The sequence below is a fragment of the Grus americana genome, chromosome 9 (assembly GCF_028858705.1).
Source record: "Grus americana isolate bGruAme1 chromosome 9, bGruAme1.mat, whole genome shotgun sequence".
Lineage (NCBI taxonomy): Eukaryota > Metazoa > Chordata > Aves > Gruiformes > Gruidae > Grus > Grus americana.
Window position 1 is genome coordinate 24,252,706 of NC_072860.1, and position 20,771 is coordinate 24,273,476.

General features: G+C 42.3%; 1 protein-coding gene across 1 annotated transcript in view; it reads right to left on the reverse strand.

Annotated features, from left to right (window-relative positions):
• LOC129210222 (multiple epidermal growth factor-like domains protein 6) overlaps positions 1 to 20,771 on the reverse strand; it is a 201,607-nt gene that overhangs the window by 57,884 nt on the left and 122,952 nt on the right. The window contains exons 6-8 of the mRNA XM_054835924.1: positions 11,504 to 11,626; positions 4,542 to 4,667; positions 499 to 621 (exon numbers count right to left, since the gene is read on the reverse strand). Coding sequence (XP_054691899.1) covers positions 499 to 621; positions 4,542 to 4,667; positions 11,504 to 11,626 — 372 coding nt within the window. The remainder of the gene's footprint in view (positions 1 to 498; positions 622 to 4,541; positions 4,668 to 11,503; positions 11,627 to 20,771) is intronic.

A 20,771-nucleotide genomic window follows, 5' to 3' on the forward strand; every position in this document is an offset into this window, starting at 1 on the left:
TCAGAAATGCTTTAGATCCTTTTGAAAATCCCAGACTAAATACAGGACTTCGGAATTCAACTTTTTAAGCTCTTTTTGGAAATCTAAGACTTTGTGATTTCTTCCTTCACAGTACTCTCTCTATTAATATGGAAACAGTTCTCCAGCTAAAAAGCATTTTGAATTCTAAATAGATTTTCGGTGACCTGGTTCAGAGTGTTACTTGAACCAATTTTCCAGGAGCTGTATCTGGGGCATTATTTTAAAGGGACCCTACAAGAATAACACTACAGCATCTACAAATCCAGTTACTAGACAGCATGATTTCAGAGATCACAGAGTAATTTTCATTACTAAAATAGTCCTTCAAGACTATGGGCTGACATAAATATCAGAGCGAACTGCTGTTTCAAAATGCGTACATACATTTGTATAACATATTCCTTTCCATTCAAAGCTCAGTAAGTCGGAGCACTGATTAATACCTTTCTTCCCAATAAATGGTCTATAGTTTCTTACCTAAACAGGACTTTTTGTCCGCAGAAAGATAATGCCCAGGATGACACTCGCATTTTGCAATTCCTCTCTCATTTTGACAGATTTGTGAGCACCCTCCATTCCCACTTGTGCAGGGGTCTATCACTGAAACCAATTAGAGCACACTGTCAACTTAAAGGTCACATGTTTGTCTGAAAATGGTCTTACCTGCCATCGTTACGACTAACAACTAAGATTACTGTAGCTGTAAAGACTGAAAAAAAATATTTGACAGAATTTGGTATATAGTAAAGCTGTTGTTTTTCTGTATGCTATTTTCTTGGTTGCTGGACAGCATTTTTCAGAGCAGCAACAATGCTTTAAACAGCAGGAGACTGGGCTTGCATTACACCTGGAAATAGGACAAGAAAAGTACAATTTCTCCTTATTTTGCCATAACTGAGCAGATTTTGAGAGTTGCTCTAAACAATAGCAATTAGCACCCCAATATGTCTGAACCCATAAACACATACAATGGCAGAGTTCGCCACAGAACAATGTGTGTGTCAATGCCTCTAGAGGAAATAAATGCTGAAGAGCCCCAAAGGACTTCCTTCAGTCGAAAACATATGCCATTCATCTTGTACATCAACATCTTTTTCTTTTTTTTGAATCGTTTCAAGGATAAGCTGCCCTAAGTGGCAAGTACTTAGAAACACTATTTATAAACTGTCCGCAGAAGGCTCCACCTCAAAATTTTCAGTGTGTAGATACATTTAATTATGGGGTGGGTTTTTTCATTTCATCCAATTTTCACTTTTCTGCGTAGCCAGGGGCATTTTGTGCCACCACTTGGCAAAGGGGGGTGTTGTCCCAGAACACCTTCGAGTTCCCTCGTTTCACCTCCTGCCATCTCAAGGACATAACCATTCAAATCTGCAGGCTGAGAGTTTAACTTGACAGTATTTTAAAAGGAAAAAAAAAAAAAAAATCACTGTTAAGGATGTAGAATAGAAATTTTCCGTCGGACTTTCAACACGATAGGTTGCAAATAGGTTTCCAAGGGACAGCAGCACTTCATCCTACGTGATGCCTTCAAGGCTGACAACATGGCTCTGCAGTTCGACAATTTGCAGTCTACAAAGGATTTAGCTTCAAGCAAGAACTCGTTCCTTGCTGCTATGAAATATTGAGTTATTTGCGGATTCCTTTTCTATTTGGATAAATTAAATGAAATCACTACCAAACAGCATCTGTTAAACCTGCACATTATAAAGGTTTTCAGAGCATCTAAAGCTTTAATTTGAGAATGATTACAGCATAGAGTAAAACTTGTAATACCCTGTGACATGACAACAAGCAAACAACAAATTATAGGGTAGATGTTAGTAAACATAGTAATTTGAATAAAGATAGCAGCCTTGGAAGTCCTTAGACAAGATAAAAGTTTGTAAAGGAAAGAACTTCAGGACATAAGGCAACCACTGATTGACTTGTATTCCACCAACATATCTGTTCCTGTTATAGGCAGGTTTCAGGAAAAGCTAAAAATAACTCATTTGTGTTCTTTTTCCTACACATTTGGCTTTTATTGTTTGACTTAATAACTTTAGTGGATAGCAGACTCCATCCTATGGAGCTCTATTCCAAGCTGTTAAACACTATAGCAAAAAATTTACTGTAACAATTCCATTTCCTAGATGTCCCAGAACATCCAGGAGTGTCATCTGAAAAAGTCATGGCGATGCATTGATGTGGGATGGCAGCAACGTTCTTGGTGAAGTGTGAGCATGGGCTCTGCATGTGCTGTGGACCTTCCAGACCTTCACTGCAAGGTTGTAAAGAACAGGATCTAATTCTCCGGTCCTATCTGCCATGACCTCTAGAGCACCTAAAGAAAGAGAATTGGGCCTTATCAAGTTAATTTTCTTGCTTACAGCAACCAGGACTTTACACTGACTTATAGAAGGGAAACTCAAAGTGGCTTGAGAAAGGTATTTGTTCTTGCCACCCCTGGACAATCCAACAGAGAATTCACTCTAGCACCCAGCCTGTATAGCCCATGCTCTTATACAAGTATCACAGCCACTGCTGACCACACCCGTCCATACCTCACCAGGAGCAGCTATCTCACCGCTTTGTCTGACACCCCACCGCTCCATCCCATGCTGAAGGCTGCACCACACTGCTAGGCTTGGGTGTTTCTGGGCTACAGGGTGCATTAGCTCCCAAGGAGTCAGCAGGGATGACTCCACACCTGCAGCACAGCTACGTCTGCTGTAGTAAATACCCTCATGATGCTGCAGTTTCTCCATCCAAACTAGCACTACAGCAGTCATCCTTTCTGGAAATTAAAAGCAGCCAGGCTCACCTCCTCCCACCTTTTCTTCTTAAAACATCTCTAATTGCCAAGCCAAATGTATTCATGGCCACATTATGCTCATTTGTTCCTGTAAAAATCTTGCCCATTGGCTTAGCTAGCACTTTTCTCCCCCAGGCGTTTATTCGCTAAGGTATTTATGGGGGAAAAGCATCCTACTCGGTCTTCATTTTGCCAGCTGAGCTCCCCTTGCGAGACAGATCCTCCTTCCTCTGCCCACAGCTGTTCTCCTGGGGGATGTGCACTATTACATTTTGATTTACACCACCCTAAACACAGGTAACCAGGCATATCGCGAACTCCAGATAAGGTCTGACCCGCAGACAAAGCTGACCTTGTCCCTTCTCCATTGTTCAGTAATTACAGGCTGGTGACGAACTGCTGCCTTCAGTGGGTGGCTGACCCTCATCAGCCCCATGGTGTGAGGGAGCGAATGGCCACAGCTGCCGGCGCACAGGTAAAACCTCACCAATTAGGGGACCGAGCCCGCTCGTCTTGCTGCTCAGCTGAACCAGTTGCTGAGACAGAGCATGAAGTGCCACACAAAGGTTTGAACTGCTTCATGGCTGTCCAAGGGACAACTCCCACCCGACCAGGCATTGCCACGCTCAGACCCTGCTGATCAAACGTCTGTCCCACCACACCATAAAAACCACCAAAAAGTTTCATGCAGGGGTCCACACACCCAGCTGGCTTGGCCAAGGACACCTCGAGAGCCAGAAGCAGCAGAGGAGCCACAAGAGGTTTGGAAATGGGCTGGAGAACAGCAGAGGAAGGTCTCTGATGTCCTGTCCCCACTACTGCTCTCCTTTTCCAAGTCTTTCTGACAATCTCAGGGACAAAATGCAGCCACCCCACAAGAGACAGAGGGGAGGTGAGCTGGCTGCGGCTGCTCGCTGAAGCGCAGTGTGTGTAGTCTCTGCAGAGGGCAGGACTCCGGGAGGCCAAAACCAAAGGCCAAGCACTCGTTGCACACAGCATGAGTTGGAAGAAAGCTGAACAGCAGGATTTACTTACACTTTATACACAGCATATAAAATCTCCGAGCAGAAGAGGAACCATATGGAAACGGTTTTGTGACAGGAATTTTAGTGCAATAAATCCATAAATTTGGCCCTATCTTTCTCTGGCATATTCAAGGGTACCATGTGTGTGTGCTTGTGTTGGGGAAAGGGGGGGAATTGCCTTAAAAGCTGATGAATTTGCTAAGATATACGTGAAAGAAAAAAAGCCGATCAAACCCAAAGGTAGCATTTCTGTTCTGCTTGTGAGAGTGTTTGCTCAGAAACCTGAAGAGGAGGATGAATGAATCAGACAGTGATTAGGAGCAACATAAGCCAAAAGCAGATAAAGATAAGACTTTATGTAGAATAAAACATGTTCTACAGGCTAACTCTATATATAACTCAATGAGCAATAAAATACTAGAATTAAACCACGATTTGGTTCCTAAACTATGTCGTCATCGTCTGTGTGCAATGAACAGCCAGGGGTCTACAAGGCCAAAATCTTGTTCGAAGCTGTGAATCAATGCGAACTTCGCACCTCAAACATGTGTCATTTTAATCCTGTTAATAAGTGATTCCTAAAACTGCTTTTGGCAAGCAGGGTAAAATATGAATGAATACAGCGACCTGAAACACTATCCTGGGGTCTTTTCAATTGCCTTTAATGTGTGTCTCCAGGGAGGTAGAGCAGGACTTACCTTCACAGGATTTGGCGTCCCTCTTCAGCTGGTAGCCCGGCTGGCACTGGCACTTGTATCGGTCATCACTGAGCTGAACGCACTCCTGCTCACAGCCCCCCTTGTTAACACTGCAAGAATTAACGGCTAGAGCCAAGGAAGCATTGAAAGAGTGCGTGTCAACAACTCAAGAAACTTATTTCCTATTTTAAATACATAAATGACAGTAAAAATATGCAAACCTTGCTGATCAGCCTTCATAAACGCACCCGTCCCCATCCCCTGCGTGATTATTCTCCCTTGCATTCATGGTGCTTGTTTGACACAGTGTCCCACGTCAGCGAAAGTCCGTGATTTCAGCGAGAGGCAGGTGAGATCTAAGAGCGGCAATGCTGACTGAACTACAGCCACCCTTTGATCTGACAGCAGCAAAGCACTCAAGAATCCACTGAAGTAAGCAGGAGGGAAAGAAAGAGCAGCCCCACTGAATTTGCCCAATGTTTTTGTTTTTTTTTTCTGTCCCTGCTAGTATGGATTTTTTAAAAAAAGACATTGCCTTTCAGGCTGATTTCCTCAGCCTCATGCATAGGAAGCTGCAAACAACAAGAGTCACAAGCTCCGCAGGACAGACTTACAAAGTAAACCACAAGGAACAAGAAGCTCTTTAGTAGATCTCTAAAGATGCTTCTTCTTTTACCCAGGCAAATTAATATTCTTTTTTGTTCAATATATATCCTCAGCCTCTGGAGAAACATTTCTCCTCCTGCCAAAATACGTTAACACACACCCACACCTATTCGCGCACTGCATATAAAAATAAGATGGATCATTTGAACCTGTTATTGTGCTGTACGTATGTAAGCGTGAGCGCGTGCATGGCTGCATCTATATATATTTTAACAGCAGGGATGTATTATGTTCTCCATGAGTAGCTGGGAAGACTATTTGGTCCTTCACGGAAGGCATGAAACTCTGGACCCAATGAAGTCAGTAAAGAGTTTTTATATTTATTTTAGGAATATTAATATTAATTCATTTATCTGTAACAGACATGAAGAAAACATTATCTACAAAGGCTGCTGCAGGAGGCATTTCACCCTAAGCTACCAACTAGCAAATACTTAGTATGTGCAGTCAAGTATGTGTTAAAAAGACAAAAAGAAAAGCAAATTTTTACATTATCACGGGTGCCTACACAGCAGGAGCCAGGCGACACCTTGCTGCACACTGGACCTGACCCTGGTTTCCATCTGCCTGTGTCTGCAAACTTCCCACCCGGTTAGCGACGTAACTCGATTTCTACACGGGAGACAGCAGACCCGACACACTCAAAGCTTCCTGCTTGCTGCACATTTGTATCCAAAGACCTGTTTTTCAGCAAGAATATTCAAATAAGATGAAAATATTTCAGAACATGAAAAACGCCTTCAATCGGCTCCAAGCAACAGAATATACATCTCAATTTTTTAAAATGCCATTTTCTCCCTCCTTTTCTGGACAGAAGCCAATTTGGATATAAGGGGACATCAGAAGCAACCTGCTGTACCAAGAATTTTGGAGGCTTTGAAGCCAGAAGGGGACGGGCGTGAACTCCTGCACTGAAGGCTTGCACCGTTGGGGCTGTGCGGCCCGGCGCGGTGTGGGGCTCTGCCGGCGATGGGGGAGCCAGGGATTACTCCAGAGCGACCGCAGCCAGGTTTATCACGCCTGCTGCTGAGGCATTGTGCGGGCTGCAAGAGAGGAGGTGCCAGACTGAATAAGAACCGCCAGGGAAGGAACAGAACAAGTTGTGGTTGTGCTGCCAGGCACTGGTATCGCATCTTTGATGAGAAAAAGGGCGAGATTTGGCATGTCACGAGTCTAATTCCAGCTCTTGTAAAGGGGCTTGTGGCTGGAGGTCTGAGCACGTGCGTGGGGTTCTGGTAGAAATACAGCATGCCCTCCACTTTCAAAGAGTTACTCCTGAAGTTTGGTAGAAAACCAGCCCTGCGGTATGGACCGGCCCCGGCTCTTTGCCAGGGCGGCAGGGGATTACACCAGGTGATGCCGAGGGAGGGAGGCAGCAGCATCGCAGAAGGGGGATGGCAGCAGGAGACATCATGTGGGAAAGACAAGGATCTGCTGATGGTTGAGAAGTATACATTTCTCAACCCGTTATTTTTTATAATAATGGTCATATTTTTACAAAAAAAACCTTCAGTATGAAGCCATAGTTGGATGTATGCGTAGCAACCCTGGCGTTAGAACATGCAGGCTCTTCAAGTCTACGTTCTCCATCACCTTAAATCCAACCTTATCAATGACAACAAATGTAACTTCAGACATATTGTGCTTTTACTTATGTGGAAAAACAAAGATTATTGATTTGTAGAGATATTTTCTTTGTTATTTCCTCTATTAAGAGCTTTAGTGTGTGAAAGTCTCTGCAAAAACCCACATCTCAACAGTTTTTCTACATAAGGTAGACATCAAAGATAACAGCTGGCACCAGAGATGAATCAGGCTCTAAAGACTGCACTCTGCTTTCCCTTCTAGAAGTTCAAATAAGAATAAATTCCAGTGAAGACAATGAATTTACATCAATCCAAAACCAAAGCCCGATACTACAATAAACATGTTTGCTGTCTGAGTTTCTGTTTTCCAGACACCAGTTGGTTAAACTTTAATGAAGTTAATTTCATTACATTAACATAATCAAGGCATTAAAAAAAATGGACACTGTTACCTTTGGTTATTCTAATTACCTAATTTCTAGTGAACGTTCAGTCTGGCACATGTATCTAAAAATGAGTTCAATATCGAGCAGAATTTGAGGGACTAAAAAGCTAAGAAGAAAAAGAGCATTGAAGATGATGGGATTCTGGCATGGCACAAAGTATCAGAGATCATCAAAAGATTCAAGAAGAAAGTATTTTACTTTCACTGAACGAGTCAACCCTTTTTAGAGGTTGTTTGCCTTAGAGTACGAGCAGAAATTTCTAACAGGAAGAATGACAAACAGCAAACAGAGTTCTTCAAACCACGTACTTTGAGTATCATACTAGTGCTGGAGGGATGGACCACCAGTGGTTAGTCAGGATCCCAAACACGCTGTGATGACATGGTAGGAGGACCGGACTCACTGGAAAGAGCTTGTGACAGAAGTTCAGTACTCTTCCATGCAATTATATGAAAAAGTAGGTTCCTCCAGATTTTTGACTCTTCAGATGTAGGCTGAATATCTTACAAGAAGATAGATCCACTTCCTCATGTATGGGAGATTTCCAAGCCATCTAGGCTGCAAAATCTGCTTCCCCTCAAGTGATTTTGGCACTTTTGCTCCAAGAAGCATAGGGTTGCCAAAAAGAAAAAAGACAGGGAAAGAATGAATATAACAGAAATCTGGGCTGGGTTCATCTGAAAAGCCTGTCTAAAGGGTTGCTTGTTTCTTATTTCTGCAGCTGAGATAATCACCTTCCATAAACAGCTCATTTCCAGAACATAGTCCCTTTTTATTCTTAGTATGTGGGAGAGATCATTACATCCTCTGAAGTATCCATGGAAGAAATATTATTGCTAATGCAAGCCCTATTTGAAACGCTAGATGTTCTGCTTAGCTGCACTAGGTCAAGAGCGATGCGTGTTATCGCGTTTACTTCTTCATCGGATGAGTGCTCAAACCTGAATGGATAACCTGGTGCAGCAGAAGAGGTGAACTCTCCATCCCCAACAGTCAAGGCAAGCAGTTAGTGCCCAAATCCCAGTGCTAGGCACTCCTAGATAACTGGTTTATATGAAATGCTTCTCTCTGTCCTCATCAATTAGTAACTGTCTTGTGCTCCAATGCATGAGAGCATTATTATATCCATTTATTTCGGTGTCATGTCTAAACAGCTGAAACAGAACTCAATATCCTCTGCTCAGTATTGTGTATATCCATTATCATGATAGCAGTTCTCTCTGAAACTTACTCCTGTCTCTCATCTTAGAATTTATTTCTGTTTCTCTTTGATAATTTCTGAGATACTGCAAACAGAACTGAACGTTGTATTCAGTATTTTTAATAACCTCTTGTGAATACTTCTATTTGTGAAATGAAAACTCCCTTTCTGATAATGTTCATAGCTAGGACAAATCCAAACTGAGCTTCTTGATTGTTTGTGCCATGAGAAAAATTCACTATTCTATGTCCACAGAAGGTTTTACGTATTACACAGGTTAATTCATTTAATTGCCACAATATCTACTTTTTTGTATTTATCATTCAGTTCCCTCTTTCTTTTCCCCCCAAAGCCACTTTAGTCCTTTTTTGTATAAAATCCCCTCTCCACCACAGCTGAAAATGAGACTATTCAGAGAGAGTGACATAATTCAAACATCACATCTTTCACTTCTGGGTCTTCCTTGGTGAGATCTGATCAGAGAGAGATCAATTTCTCTCTTTTCTTTTAATTCACAGAAAAACACTAGTGTTTCTAGTTAAATATGAACCACTCTGCTTTTACATTCATTTTTTCTCTCACACTAGTGTTTCCTTACCCATTCCTTCTCCAACTAAGATAATCAAGAAAAGATTGAAACATCACCGTATTTGTAATTGCAGTTAATTACCAAAACATGGAAAATCTCTGTATGTGGTAAACCCAACAAGCCTAAAAGGGTGAGTTCTTTAAATAAAAAACATTATTCCCACAGCTTGAGCACTGGTACATCTTGTGTTCTAGCTGCACCAGTAAATTTATTGCTGTGATAATACCAGAAATGACTGATGACATATTTGGCTGATGTTAAGCGCAACCAAGGGACTTCGTGCAAGAACCGGAGACAATGACCAAACTATGAGTGAACTTATTTTGCAGATGTGGTCAGACCATACTTGACTGTTCTTCTCATATTACCTACAATCAGGCTTAAAAATTTAAACAAATTACATCCTTTTCTTCTTCCCAAATGACAGAACATTTTAACCCTTTTTGCAGAATTCAACAACTTGACTTCTGTACTGTTTTAAATGCAATAAAAGGACAGCATATTTTTTATTATTATTATTATTATTAGCAACATGCAGAATTAACTCTGTATGTCTTGTTTCAGGGCTCAGAGTCCAACCTAAGAAACACAGGGTTTGTTTTTAATGGCAGAGCTGCTAATCCTCTCCACAAGCTTCTCCATAAACAGGGATTGTGTCATGGGCTGAACTGCCGAGCTCCGCGGTGCTCTCATCTACATGAGGGTAACTCCATACTGTAATTCAGTGGCTTTTCACCCAAATCGGAAAAAACAGGGTATAGCCTTTGGGATCATATCCACCCTCTTCCTACTGTTTTCGAATGCCTGTTGCTTGGAATGGGATTCCTCTGACCAACAGTAGACGTCTGTCAGTACGACTGGGAGCGTTCAGATTAGCAGAGCAGTTGCCGAGATCAGACCTGCAGCCAGCCCATGCTCTAAATTTAATGTCAGCAGAAAGGGGGACTCATCTACAAGCAAGCATTCATGAACTGAAGATCTTCAATACGGAGCTTTAAAACTCATTCCAAGAAAGGCAATCAGTTTGGTTTGCAACTTCTTTTGTTATCGGCTGTCACACGTTATCTGTGGCTTGGGTGTGCCAGGGAGGAGTACAGCACGGGTTTTGCTGGCTGAGCGAGAAAATTTGGTTGTAAAGGAGATGTTACAAACAGGACTGCAGTGGATTAAGAGGTACTCCTGATGTACAGGAGCAGTGCAACCATTTAAAGACTGATGTAGATAAAGGAATGGATCAAAAGGCATAGGACCACTGTGGGAACAAGGAGATTTTGCAAATCTCTAGCACCCTAATTATCAGCCCACAGCACGAGCAGAATCTCAGGAAAAGTGCTCAAAACTCTCAGCTTCACATGCATGGGCACCTCCGGCGTGAGCTGAAAGGATTAGCACAAACTAAACATTCATGTAATATGCCTTGGAGGAGAGTTTGCAGCCCACCCCACGCATACTTCTTACTGTGCCTAATAACTAAAATGTAAACCAGACTCAGAAAATCTGCATTACTGTTTTACCTAAAAAATTCAACATACAGCAAAGACGGAGGAGGAGGAGGTAGGGCTGCTTCTCTTCATGCACTCTCTGAAAACCAGATAAGACCTCTGAGCGCATACTTGAATATTTCATTAGCCTTTTAGAGCTCCCTCTCCAGCCACCAGTCTCGCAGCACCCTATTCTCAGATGTATCTTAGTAATTCAAAAATCTGGCCTCTGCTCTGGATCCTCCCAAGGGGATTTTCTGCTCTGCTCACTCTAACACAGTCGCAGAGATTTTTACTTCGTTATCTCACCCCTTGACCCAGTTAATGATATCCTCCTACCTCTGCTCCTGCCACCACCTGGGAAAGATCATGGGGTCCCTGCCCGGGCACAGTCTGGTGGAGATGCTTACCTACTGTAGATTGGGTTAAAACCAACTTCAGGGTGGCAACCACAATCTTTTATTTTGTCTTCATCACTGAAGACACAAACCGCACTTTGGGACTGCTTGGTCAGAAGAGCAGTGTTCTGCCAGGCACCCATGGGAAGGAGATTTCACTATCCGCTGTTTCTACCTCTTCAGCAAAAACAGGCAAAAAGGCTAAGAAAAAGGAAGAGTCATGGGGGCAGAAAAGCCCAGGGCAGCGCTGGAAGATGCAAGGGGAATGTGACACAAATTAAAAATGGTCAGAATTGATAATTGAGACCCCTATTTCTTTGATGCCTGCTGAAAAACAAAAGAAATTTTCACCAGATTGCATCACAGAAACAGGGGACACCATCACTGCTTTGTTCCCCCCCCACAAAAAAGATCAAATTTGGAAATACATGAATTCCCACAAACTGCTTGAACTGGAAGGGATAATGATATCCATTGTGAATTAGTCAAAACTCAGACTGGGGAAGTCTACAAACCTTTGCATTTACGCAAAGTCAGGTTTAGCAGAGAAAAACACATCCTGAAGTATGTGAAGTGCTTGTTAACATTTATTTACCTATGCAAGTGCGCCCATCGGCATGGAGCCTGTATCCCGCGTGGCACTGGCAGTGGAAGGAGCCGTGCGTGTTGACACAGCCTTGCTGGCAGCCACCATTCACCACCGCGCACTCATCCACATCTAGAGAAGGCAGGCAGATGATGAGAATTACAAGACAGCCCTCAGCAAAGACATACCCTGGTTCTCCTGGATGGCACATAGCTTATGCATAATGCAACCGTGACACTCAGACTGGAGCTTTGTTTAGTTTGCTTCTGCGCTGTCAACAGAGCAAAGAAAATTGAAATTTTATGGTGTTTTTCAAAGTTCCCGCAGGCACTGCCTCTGTAGTCTCTACTTCTGAAGCCCTTGTTAATTAGAGTGATCTGTGATACAGCTGTTTCCTCCAGGCCAGGAGAGAAATACAGGGAAAGCATTAGGGTAAGAAAACACATCTGAGCTTGTAGGTACCACTGGTCAAATGTTTGGCTTTTGTAAAAATTTGCTGTATGAAGATTTCCTTTTGCATCAGGCTTTTAACCGTACTAGCAGGTGCTCTTGAGGGTACAAGCATGTACAACTGACATAAATGGAAAAAAAACACGCAAGAGCAGAACCCAAGCTCTCGGTCAATATTACGTTTTCAACCACTGAATACACAGACAGCCTAGACATCACATTTTAAAAGAATGATGGTTTTGTGCCGCATTTTCTGTGACTCTTGTCCCTTGGGTTTCCTTGTGTTCACCTGAGCTTTCCAAATCATCTTCTCAGATGACCTCCCTGAAAAATTGTGATTAGCTGATGACACCTATTCTGAACTTAAGCAGGTATCTTTCCATATTCCACATTTTAGGGGATTACATTCAGTCAGATGAAGTGGGAAATTAGCATTAAACAAGCTTGAGAATGCTGCTGTATCATTTCATCTGAAAATGATGGACAATGGTGGACAAAAGAGATCAAGAACAGTTGAAGTAAACAGGTGAAGGTTTAAAATAGATCCACAAAACTGCACTTCCAAAAGCACCACATAAGCAGTTTCTGCAACTTTTCAGCAACACTGGGCTACTGTAAATAGCATTTGATTGACATGCTGACCCCATTGCCTTAAAAATCAACACAGAAGTCATTGGAAATAACGGTCAGTTAGTCCATTCCCTGACAAAATTTCACTTGGTAGATGTTTCCCTAGAGTTTGTCCTTTCCTTAACAGCCCCCAGGGATGGCAACTCCACCTCTCTCCATCTCACCCAGGGGCGATGCTGGTACCAAATTATCCCGACCGCCAAAGACATTCTCCTCTTGCCACAGCCAAACCTCCCTCCTGCAATAGCCATCTACAAAGAACCCCGGTCTCAACATTAAAGACTCCCATTGACTTAATTGCTCTAAAGATCAAGTTCTGAAATCATCTAAGGGATTTACCCACCCAAGCAGGTTTAGATGAGGAGACTGAAATGTAAAGAAAAGAAAGAGTGGCTGCAACCAGAGGCAGGTCTGCAATCGCTGCTGCAGGTAGAGAGCCGGCAGTGGAGCAAACCCCAGCAACACAAAGAGGGGTTTTTTCCCCCCCTGTATTGCACTTGAGGAACAAAGGGTCTGAGTCTCATGTTTTGCTGTTGATAGATCTGTTTTGCATTTAGTTTTCATGGTTTACTTTTTTTTTTATGCTTTTATGTTTATTCCGTTTTAGAAAATCTAATCAAAATTAAATGAAAAGGGAAATTTTAAAGATGACTTGGAAACACACAACACCCTGGTCCTAAGGAAATGTATTTATAAAGTTCAATTTTAATACTTCACATGAGAATTTCACTCACCTAAAATGAAGTCCTGGTGCTGACTAGTGTTTAAATTCAGACCGTTTGCTAACATGTGCCATTTTTTAATCCTTCTGCTATATTTGCTGTTTTATTAGACTGTATACTACATACATTTCCTACTGCCTGGAGACATCTGGAATACTCTTTTTTTAAACAGAAGGTTTGCTTTTTTAATGTAAACAGTAAACAGAAAATGTTATTCATCTTGTTGAATTCTATACTGTTAAGAAATAGCCTGCTGAAAAATGCCAGGATGAAACCAAACCCAGGAAACTATTTATCTTGAGTATCACAGAAATAAAATAAGCAAAAAGGCTCAGAAAAATTTGACAAGGAAGCAGCTGAACTATATAGTACATCACGTTCTAGTATTTATACCTCAATAAATTCAAATACTGTGAGCTTCAATATATTAATTTTATAGGTTACAATCAGCTGCAGAATTTCTCTAATATACCAAATACAGTTTTAAGTTAGGATATCAGCACTTACAAAGGAAAAAAATAGTCCAGCTAATAAAAAGGAGCACTTGGAGTTAGCTCCATTTGTTAGTCTCTACTAGAGCCCTTCTTTAAGCGACTTGGTTTACAGGGGAGCTCTGCACCCGGCAGCTCTTCTTTCAACGGCATTTCCCTTGTGCTGGCACTTCCCAGAAGGCCATAAGGCAATTATACTGCTGAAAGACAATATAACAAAATGAAAAATAATAATAAAAAAGCCCCTCTAAAATACTTGTGTATACCAGTTGTACCTAACTCCACCCTGAGACTCCCTGCAGCAAGTGGGGAAAAATCAAGAGGTGAGATCAGCGAGCCTGCAAGGCAACTCCACGGCTGTCTTCCCAGGATGCCACGTGAGCGGCAAGTTTGATGGCAGACGATCCCTTCTAGTCTCAGGCCTTCTCTGCAAGATGGATGTTTTAAGGATTATATGTTGAAAGATTCCTTCACGTACTACAGATATAATCAAGAAAAATGCAACATGTAGTCGCCTTTCAATGTCTCCTACATCTCGAGGCCAGGAAACAACTCTGCCCCCAGTTACAGAAGAAAAATGCCTTAATTATTTTGTCTGGGGAACAATCTGCAAAGTAGACACCGATCTAAATGCTTGAACTGCACTTGAAAGTTTTAAAAGTCTGACATATTTGGACTTTTATTTTAAATCACATACTAGTAAAGGACATACATACCAGGAAAACAACAGTTTGTGCTGTTATAGGTACAGAAGCAGCCTTTTCTTCTTCTATATGGGAATAACTATGAAGTTACAAAAATATAAAAAAAATTTTAGAAATATAAAGTCATTCTATTGTAATTCTAGAATATTATGGGATTATGGAAGATTTTATCTGTTTAACAATACACTATAATTAAATTTGGATTAGTTTCCACTGCAGATCAAACTGAAACACCTACATGCTCAACTTTCTATAGTTGCAGTTTAGGACGCTTATCTGAATAACCCGAATTTCAAGCCATTTATGGCTTGCTTATCACAAGTCAGACGGTGTTGAAAGGAACTGCATTCCCACAAAACAGAGGGAGAGCAATCCGCTGAGATGAGAAGCGAAATGAGAACGGTGCGCTGTCCCAGGGATATCGTGCGAAGGGGATTATGCTGCCAGGTGGATAAAGTGCAGTCGGGATGTGAATACCCTCCTCCTCACCTGTGAAAAGATTTCCACGGAAATGCATTCCAGTGGGATTCCCCACCGAAGGCATCTCTGCTTTCCATGCTGTCCGTACGCAGCACATGCCCCACCACATACCCCAGGGCACGGAGGGACTGTGTCCCCATTTACCCACTTTTCACTGGGAACCAGCTGGCAGGAATAACCTCACGGTCAGTCATACCAGCCAAAAGTCAATCCTGCGTGTTTCCGTGATATAAAGTATTTTAGCCACATGACATAAAGCTTTTTTAGTTCCTCATGCTTCTGAGGTCTGTGCGTTCGGACTGAGCTCTGGTGCCTCTGCACTGTGAATTTCCTCTTCACAGTGCCCAGGCACTGCTGGAGAAAGAAACCACAACTTGACAGTACTGACCTCATCAGTTGAGGATTTATTTTTTTTGTGAGACTGGTGCCTCACAGCTGCACACTGACCTCTGCTCCATCCCAAGAGGATGCGCATCTCACGACCCGAACATGGGAAAAGAGGATGCAGCCTACAAATGCGCAAGGAGCTGCCAGCACCATGCCCTTTCCAAGGGCACATCCTACTGGTAAATTTACAGATTTTGAAGTCCTCTATACCCTGAATGGGGCTCTGCTAATCTTCAAGGAAGTTTGTCCCCGATTGATTTGATGAGTCACTTCGGCAACAGCGCGATCTCCCTGCCCGAAACCTGTTTAAATCCAGAGCTGGGTGATTGCTGGTTAGGAAATCAGGGTCATCACGTCAGTGACTTTTCTCATATAGTTACTAAAACATTTAGGAACAGCTATGATCATCAGTTCCTTAAAAATAAACTGACAGCAGTGTTAAACACAGAAAATTAGTGAACCTGCAATCATATTTTTATAAAGAAAAAAAAAGCAAGATGTTGCCAGATCACTTCCCTGCTAACAGACAGCTTAGTCTTTTAAACCATTAAGAAAGGCAAACAACATGCAAAACTAAACCTCAAAAGAAGAAAAAACCCAACCAGTTCTGATGGCAGCAGGACTGAGCGTTTGCAGTATCCTCTGCATTTTTATGATCTTTCCCCTCTTTTCTGGCTATATTGTGAGTGGGTGGGCTATTTTTCAACTCCCACTTTTGAAGTTCTCCACTTGCGACACCCCAGCACCACTTGCAGGTGAAGAGCCGGCTGCAGCCACAGCTCCCTGGCTCCGATCGGCGGGGAGCTGGTGGTGCCGCAAGCCCCCCTGCCCGCACTGCACTGACCCCGTAGGCATATGCATGTATTTGGGCTGTGGTGCAGGACAAGGGCCCCTTCAGATCTCAAAGTCCCTGCAGAAACACTGAAAGGCAGGTCTGCTTTTCTTTCCAGTTCAATTTATTTTTTAAAGCACTGCATTCCTCACAAGGTCATTATTTGCAACTTTTATCGCTTTTCACATGCCTTCCTTCTGTGCACGTGTGTGCAGCTGCTCTGAAAGTACAAGATGAAACGGTCTTCTAATATTAAGTTTATTGCACATTTTTAGTAAATTGAAAGGCATTGGGTTATTTAAAATACAGCCTGTACTGCAGACCCGCGTTCCCTTCTTTGGGCTGGCCAAGCCAATGACAGCACAAACACTTTGAGAATCCCGAATGGAAAGACAGATGATGCACCAAGGGTACCCCAGGGAGGGCATTTGCGTGGAGGATGCTTTGTCAAGAGCACCACGTGAGGTCTAAGCACGCACAGGGTGGTAGGGCGAGGTTTGCCTCTCAGCTGGCTTCACGGAGCCAGTGGCATTTCTTCTGGATGACAAACAAACAGGCTTTCTCTCCCTTGACTGTAAAAACATGCACAGATTGATAACTGTTCGAAGCCAGTACTTTCTGATAGATAAGAGGAAAAATTTCCTCTTCACAGTGCCCAGACACTACTGGAGAAAGAAACCAGAACTTGACAGTACCGACCTCATCAGCTGAGGATTTTTATATATATATATATATTTTTTTTTTTAGTTTTGGCAAAAACTCTTTACTTTAGCAAGTAAAGAACAACATGAAGAGAGGCAGAGACCAAATAGTTGTGAACATCACTCACGCCACAAACTCGAGACTTAACAGTCATGAAAAGATTTCTGCCAGGCTGGGAACTGATGCCAGAACCACGTTCTGGGTACCTGCTAGCACAGTCGCCTGCACGCAGGGACCCAAACCACCACAACGCCATCTGTGGATCTGGTCCAAATGACTTCCACGGGAGCATAACCACACCCTGTTTATCAGATGCCCAAGAAATACTACATAAAATTGGAATGAATGACACGTGCACGTTTCCATTTTCCAGTCACCGCAATCCCCCCAGCTCGCTGCAGAAAGGATGCAACCAGCAGAAGCAGGGCAACACAAAACCCTACTTACATTCACTTAGAGAATAGTTTATGCTGATGGCTTTAAAGTCAAGATTGTAATTAAAAATAATTATAGTAATTAGTTATAAAATAAAATCATGACCAGAAAGAGGAAGCATGTTCTACTCCTTGCAGCTTTATCTTAAAATTCAGGGGTTTGTCTCTTCTTTACCCAGGGAGCTCTGTGGGTCGTTGGTCCCCACGCAATATTGCGAGGATTAAACAGTCAGTAACAGTGGTGATAGAGAAACAGGAAAAAGACAATTGGATCTTATGTAAAGAACCACAATGAGAAACCGTAAGTGGCTATATTTAAAATAATTGCAAGTGGATAAAATGTTCAACTCAAACATCTATTTGGAAATAAGTTAACAAAAATCTGGCTTACCACTCCTTGCCCTGACTAGCTCTCCTAGTCTCTTCAGCTGCAGATCATTTAGTACATCTGACAGGAAAACTCCCTTATTGTTTGCCATTTAATACGATATTTAGAACCAACAAAGATGTATGACAGTGCTTTCCCTTCTGTTATTTGTAACGGCGCTGTGATTAGTCTCTTTTATAGATTCCGAAGGATGTTTAAGCCTCACACAAGTTATGAAGTGAAAATATCATATGGTCTTTCCCCACTAATTTACATGGCGGATTTTACACATTAATTTACTGTGTTTCTAAATTAAATAATTTATATACTTAAGGGAAGGAAGGGAAAGAGGCTTGGTTCCCAGCCATTCATAAGCTGATCACAAAAGTCAGAAATTATTTCTATAGAAGTGAAACATAAAATAAGACCCGCTATTCCTAGAAGTAGATACATTTATGACAGATTCAACTCACAGCTTCCTTTAAGTCAGTCTCCCCAAGTCTCGAGTTTGAAAATGTCCGTAATTTGACAACCGGTGTGAACCCACTCACAAATATACTATTGCACATGACATAATTTGCTCTTGCAGCAGAAGTTTTTTGAAAGGATCTCTCCTGCTTTACTAACACTAAAGTGGTTTTCAGGGTTTGAAAGTTTGATTGGAGGAGTTTTGAAATTCCTGTTGCTAGAAAAATATTTGTCCATTTTTTCCGCAATAAAGGAAGTTCGACATTAGTATTGACTCTAGGAAGAAAAATACGAGTTTAAAGCCCGGTCAAAAACAAAGCCTAAAATTCAACAAGAAAAAGCAGAATTTCTATTCACATTAATAAAAAACATATTTCTGTTTCAGTGAACCAAACAGCAGCAAAGAGGGAAAGGGCAATTTTTGCTAGCTGTGGGATTTTAAATTGCAAAACCCTTAGTCCAGGGTTTTTTTATGCTTCACAAAAAAACATAAATATGCTGCAAGCTCTTTTGAGTGGTCTACTAGAACCTGATGTTAAAACACCTTCGTGAAACAGCTTTCAGCATAGATAAATGTGCTCCTGCAGAGCCAGCTGGGTCATTTTGAACTGTTAACGCTCCCAGGCTTTTATTTTTGCTCCTCAGCTATTTGTTTCTGCCCTTTCCTGGCCCCTCCGATGGATTATATGAGCATCCATTGTCTGCTCCGGTTCAAAGTCAGCCAGGTTAGCTCCAATTGCTGCTGAAGCTTACTTGAATTTCAGTAAGTCACAGGTGTCTGAGGCAAGCCTGCTACAACAAAATTAATTAATGGAATAGCTTCAGCAAACCGTACTGAAAGGAGCATGTCACGTCTGATAAGAGAGTGGTTAAAAGGCATGGCTAAGAGATTCCTTACCCAATTTAGTCCCTGGGAACTGACAATGAAAGAAGACCCTTGTTAAAGCAGTGAGTTTTCCACTACGTTTCTTCTTTGCCCAGGATTAAGGACAAAGCAGCTTTAACCAGCGCCTATTTCGGGAGGGCTATCCAATTAGCCGTGCACTGAAACAGGCTTTCCAAGTTAGCTGATTATTTACCTTCCCCTGAAAATCGATGGCATTGAAAAACAAAGCTTTTTTTTTTTTTTTTGTACTGCATTCACTGTCTTTCAGTCCATCACCTTCCTCTAGACCTCCCCAGTGATTCGGTCACCTTGTGGAGAGGAATCTTCTGTCCTGTAGTTGGTACCATGCCCGGGATTTCAGATGTTTTCCAGGTAGCTCCAATGACTTCTGGCTGTGTCTAGGTCGGGTTTCCTTTCTCTCACCCCTGGTTTATCTATTTTTATACTGAGAGCACCAAAGGAGAGGGACCACGACACTGTGAAATGCTGAATAGCAGAGTCATCCATGGGACTATGTCTGTGTTAGGTAATAAATATTTATGTCCAGGTCTGAAGGGAGATGCATTTTCCGATGACTCTTTTCAAGGAGGAAAGAGGACAGAGGCATCTCTGAGGTATGGCTTTTTTGGGAGATTCATGGATGCTCTGGTTTAACTCGGCAGGTAGTTAAAATAACTGCACAGCCCTTCGCTCACTACCCCCCGCAGTGGGATGGGGGAGAGAATGCAAAAGAAAAAGGTAAAATTCTTGGGCTGAGAAAAAGACAGTTTAATAGGACAGAAAAGGAAGAGAACAAAGAATAATAATAATAGAATATACAAAACAAGTGATGCACAGCACAATTGCTCACCACCCAAAACCAATGCTCAGCTGGTTCTTGAGCCATGCCACCTTTCAGCCAACCCCCCAGTTGTATACGGAGCATGACGTCACATGGTATGGAATATCCCTTTGGCCAGTTGGGGTCAGCTGCCCCGGCTGTGTCCTGTCCCAGCTTCTTGGATGCCCCTCACCTTCTCATTGGCAGGCAATATGAGAAGCTGGAAAGTCCTTGGCTGCTTGGCACCAACTAAAACAGCAGTGTGTTATCAACATTATTCTCATCCTAAGTCCCAACCACAACACTATACTGGCTGCTAGGAAGAAAATTAACTCTATCCCAGCTGAAACCAGGACAACGGAGCAGCTGTGGAGGAAAGGCAGGGAGCTGCTTCCAGCACACATGCCCAGTGTCCTACAATCAGCTGTTGGGGAGAAGACGTCGATAAGCACTGAAAGGGACGATCCACCCAATCAAGTCTTAAAGACTTGTATTTAATTTCCTGATCTGTCACTGGCCTTATTGGTGAATAAATACACGAATAAATTGCTGTGAGATGTCACACAACCCTGTCAGTGGGGGCCACAGATGATTTGAATGACATTGATTTGCCAAAGATCCTGGTAATTTGAATTCATGGTTGGGATGGGGGAGGAATTTATCAGAGAAAAAGATGCTCTAGGACACTTTTTTATATATATATATATATATATATATATATATATATAGCTTTCATGTGAAGATTGGCACAATGCAACCATTCAAAGCGGAGACTTGTTCCTCACCAATGGCTGGATCCCGCAATCGCAGTTGATTCCTCAGATGTCTCTCAAGAGCAGATCTCCTGGACAGAGTGATTTGAAAAGACAAAAGTGGCTAGTATCTGTACTGCCGATTTCTGCTT